Source organism: Sinocyclocheilus rhinocerous, unplaced genomic scaffold (genome assembly GCF_001515625.1).
Source record: "Sinocyclocheilus rhinocerous isolate Xijiao unplaced genomic scaffold, SAMN03320098_v1.1 scaffold706, whole genome shotgun sequence".
NCBI classification, from domain to species: Eukaryota; Metazoa; Chordata; class Actinopteri; order Cypriniformes; family Cyprinidae; genus Sinocyclocheilus; species Sinocyclocheilus rhinocerous.
In genome coordinates this window covers 1-4182 of record NW_015632479.1, presented here as the reverse complement: position 1 = coordinate 4182, position 4182 = coordinate 1, and the positions used below count along the sequence as shown (strand labels likewise).

The following is a 4182-nucleotide window of genomic DNA, read 5'->3' as shown; positions in this document are numbered from 1 at the left end:
TGGCTGCAATATAACAAAGAGTGAAAAATTTAAGGGGGTCTGAATACTTTCCGTACCCATTGTATATATATATATATATATATATATATATTAAACATACAGTTTGAATTTATTATCTTTAATATGTGTATTATTATTATTGTATTACTGTATTTATATATTGTGTATTTATATAAAAAAAATTATTTATGTAAAAACAGTACTCCTATATAATTGTAATATTGGCAATTTATTTATTTGTTTATTTTAAAACATACTTTTATTGGCATACTTTTTTTTTGCTGTTACTACAGTTTTATTTATCTGTTTGCATAGTGCCTCAGAACCCCTCTTAACCGTGTTCAATTACTGTAATGTGTGGTGTTTTACTTCTCATGTTGCTATTGTTGTTCTGGTTTGGTCCTGAATTAAACTTTCTCAGCGTGTCACATGAGTTTCTGCTGCTCGGTGTGAAAGCAGGTTTATTATGATGCATTACCAGACACTACCGTCATATTCTGCTGCAATGACAGCTGAACTGACCCGAGTCCTGACATCCCGCTGCTTTAGCACAGGAAGTCCAAAAAGTGTCACACCTTCCAATTTAGTGTGTGCGACTGCAGCAATTTGATGTCAAGACATGCCAAGAGTTTGTCCTTGGCGCTGAAGATGACAGCGCAGTTGTTAGCTATAGTTTTTAATGTTTTTAGCCCTACTCAAGCAGAAAAACCTGACGTCCATCTCCAGCTGCAACAGAGGAAGATACAATAAACACAAAAGTGAAACAGACCTGCCATGACTTTATTAGCCTTGATCTCAACGAGTCAGCAAACTGCTGACAGCAAACGACTGATTGTGTGATGTTGGTGTTTGTTTAAAATGGTGTCTGTTTTCTCACTCATCATGAGGTGTGACCGTGTAATGAGAGTGTATAGTATTCACAGTCATTAAGATGTGTGGGTCAACTCTTCTCAGCTCCCAGAAGGCCTAGAAATAGACCTTTTCTCAATTAAAGCATGACAAGAGGAAATGATGCCCATCATGGTGGCATTTTTCCCACAGGTTTTTCTCTAGATCAACACTGAAAGTTGCTAGAAAGATGATAGGAAGTGAAATTCAAGGGTTTGCATTAATATTCATCAAAGATGCAAGAACTAATGGATGAACTGATCATTAAAATAAACGCCATCAGATTTTATAATCAGTTAGTTGGGTCTTTTGGAGTGTGCACTGGGAAAATCTGTCAGTAACTGTAAAGTAAACTGTGAACTAAGTAAAAAACTCAATTTTAAGGGGGGAAAAACATTTACTGTTAATGCATTTTTATTTTGCAAACAACACATCCAAAAAGTAAATGTGTGATTTAAACATCTCTGTCAATGTTAAACTTTGAATATATATATATTTTTTATTATTTTTTTATTTTTTATTTTTTTTGTGGTTGCTGTCGAGAATTTAATTTAGGTTTTAAATTAGCTAAACATGCTTGCATATGTAATAAAAGTTTTAAATGAACAGTAACTATAATTGGATGTAGTGGCATCATATTATTTATATGTTATTAAGTATACTGTATATAAATACACACACAACCATTCAAAAGTTTGGGTTGGTAAGATTTGTTTAATGTTTTTGAAAGAAGTGTCTTCTGCTCACCCAGGCTGCACTTATTTGATCAAAAATATAGTAAAAAAGTGAAATATTATTACAATTTAAAATAGCTGTTTTCTGTGTGAATATCTGTTAAAATGTAGTTTATTCCTGTGATCAAAACTGAATTTTCAGCATCATTACTCCAGTCTTCAGTGTCACATGATCTTCAGAAATCATTCTAATATGCTGATTTGCTGCTCGAGAAACATTTCTGATTATTATCAATGTTGAAAACAGTTGTGCTGCACAATATTTTTGTGGAAACTGTGATACATTAAATTTTTCAGGATTCACAGATGAATAGAAAGTTCAAAAGAACAGCATTTATTGAAATGGATATCATTTGTAACATTATATATGTCTTTACTGTCACTTTTGATCAATATAATGCATCCTTGATAAATAAAAGTATTCATTTATTTTTAAAAGATCACTCATATATACTGCTCATAGAAGTAAAGACCTATTTTTGGACTTTCGCATTGAAGCCGAACAGAGCTGTGTAACATGACAGTAGCATCTCTGGAGATTTAATAAAAGTTCAAAGTCGAAAGCGCCACACTCTCTGCTGACATCTCACCTTCAAAGTGTGATAGATCTGCAGTGCTTTCCAGAAAGCCGACCCAAAGTTAAACGGTAATGAGACATCTGCAGGGAGCTGTTCAAATCCATAACTTGCAAGACTGATCTTTCTTTCCTCTTTCATTGCAGAATAAGGTGCTGAGCATTGATGGTGTGAGAGTTAAACTACAGGTGAGCATGCGACTTTTTTAATGCTATTTTAAAGGAATAGTCCACCCAAAAATGAAAATTTCCCAAGAATGTACTCACCTTCAGGCCCTCCACTGATGCAATGCTACATTTCTCCAAACCTGATGAAGAAACAAACTCATCTACATGTTGGATGGTTTGAGGATATACTAATTTTCAGCAAACTTTCATTTTTGAGTGAACTATTACTTTAAGACACCAGTTGGCTTTACCAGTGCTAAACCAGCATAGACCAGAACAGACCTTCTTGCTGGTCTTTTCTACAAGATTAAAATGTAATATCTCATACAAACACGTACCATTTTTACTTTTTTGTTAAGTGAATATTACGAGTTAAATCAGTTACTAATGCGCATATTTTCAATATAAGCTTTTAGGTTGGATACCATCTGTTGCCATTTATATTATCTCAATAAACCCTGGAGTAATTAGGTGATTAAATTACCTAATTTCAAAGCAACTCCAATTATCTGTGCTGTTTTAAATACTAAGGTGATGCATTTGGATGTTCCCATGTTGCTTTGCTCCCTCTGGCTAATATTGACTAAGTAAACAATGAATGCGCATCTCGAGGATCAGCTCTAATGAGAGTTTAACGAGGTTGTCATTAATCCTTAACGCTCCATTAGCCACATGCCTCGCACTAGTGAACGGATACACACAGACTCGACTGCGTGTTTGATTCAACCAGACATACAGCTTCATAACCTGCTCTGCTGCACATACTGTATAATCAGAGAATAGCGTTACAGTAGATGGTTTTTAAGGTCGTTAGTGTAATTATTGTGGACCGTTGAACAGGGTGAGCGGTTGATAGGTGAATTAATGTTGATAGGGATCATTAAAGAACGCTGTGTCAGGTCAAATGTGCAAACATCTCAAAGCAAAACTAATCCTCCCACATGCTTACGTTGTGAATCCGTGTTTTCACACATCAAGGTTGGGCCTCATTACTGGGGCTGTTCACGAACCTCATTTTTAAAGCGATAGTTCACCCAAAAATACTTATTCTTTATATGAATTATTTGCTATATGTAAAAAAAAGGTTCTGTTTGAATCAGATGTATAACAGTTTGTGCCTTTTCTTAGGTGACTCTGTTTTAGAAATCACTTTTATTGCATGCATCCTGCTTGAGTTTGAGACACAGAAGCATGTTTATCTTTCTCAAAATGTTTAAAACATTAACTTTGGAAAATGTGTAATACAGTATCTTAGTTTAATGCTATCTTGACAAGTTTGGATTTCTGAGACACAGAAAAGTAGACAATGCCGCCATCCAATTTAAAAATGAAATCACTCATTTTTATTCATAAGTTCACACTTCATATTGGCTTCACAGACCTTACCATTGTGTTATTCGTATTTATTTTTTTTAAATGTAAAAATATTAACATTTACATTTATGCATTTGGCAGATACTTTTATCCAAAGCGACTTGCATTGCATTCAAGATATAGATTTCTTCAGTTATTGAATTCCCTGCGAATTAAACCTATAACCTCTGGGTTGCTGGCACTGTACTCTTAAAAATAGGTTCCCCAAAAACCTTTCATGAGCAGTTGTTAAAATAACCTTTTTTAGTAAAAAGAACCTTTTGTGCAATGGAAAGTTTCCAGTGGATGTTAAAGGTTCTTCATTGAACCATCGATGCCAGGTAAAGAACCTTTATTTTTAAGAGTGCATTTGAAAGCTACAGGAATGCACATTAAAGCCAAACAATTTGCTAAAATTGCTTTGTTTCTTCATCAGATTTGGAGAAATGTAGCATTGCGTCACTG

At 34.3% G+C, this 4182-nt stretch overlaps 1 protein-coding gene across 1 annotated transcript in view; it reads left to right on the top strand.

Annotated features, from left to right (window-relative positions):
- Positions 1-2406, top strand: part of LOC107742592 (ras-related protein Rab-26-like) — a 28360-nt gene extending 25954 nt beyond the window's left edge. The window contains exon 3 of the mRNA XM_016555635.1: positions 2344-2406. Coding sequence (XP_016411121.1) covers positions 2344-2406 — 63 coding nt within the window. The remainder of the gene's footprint in view (positions 1-2343) is intronic.
- The last annotated feature ends 1776 nt before the right edge of the window (positions 2407-4182 follow it).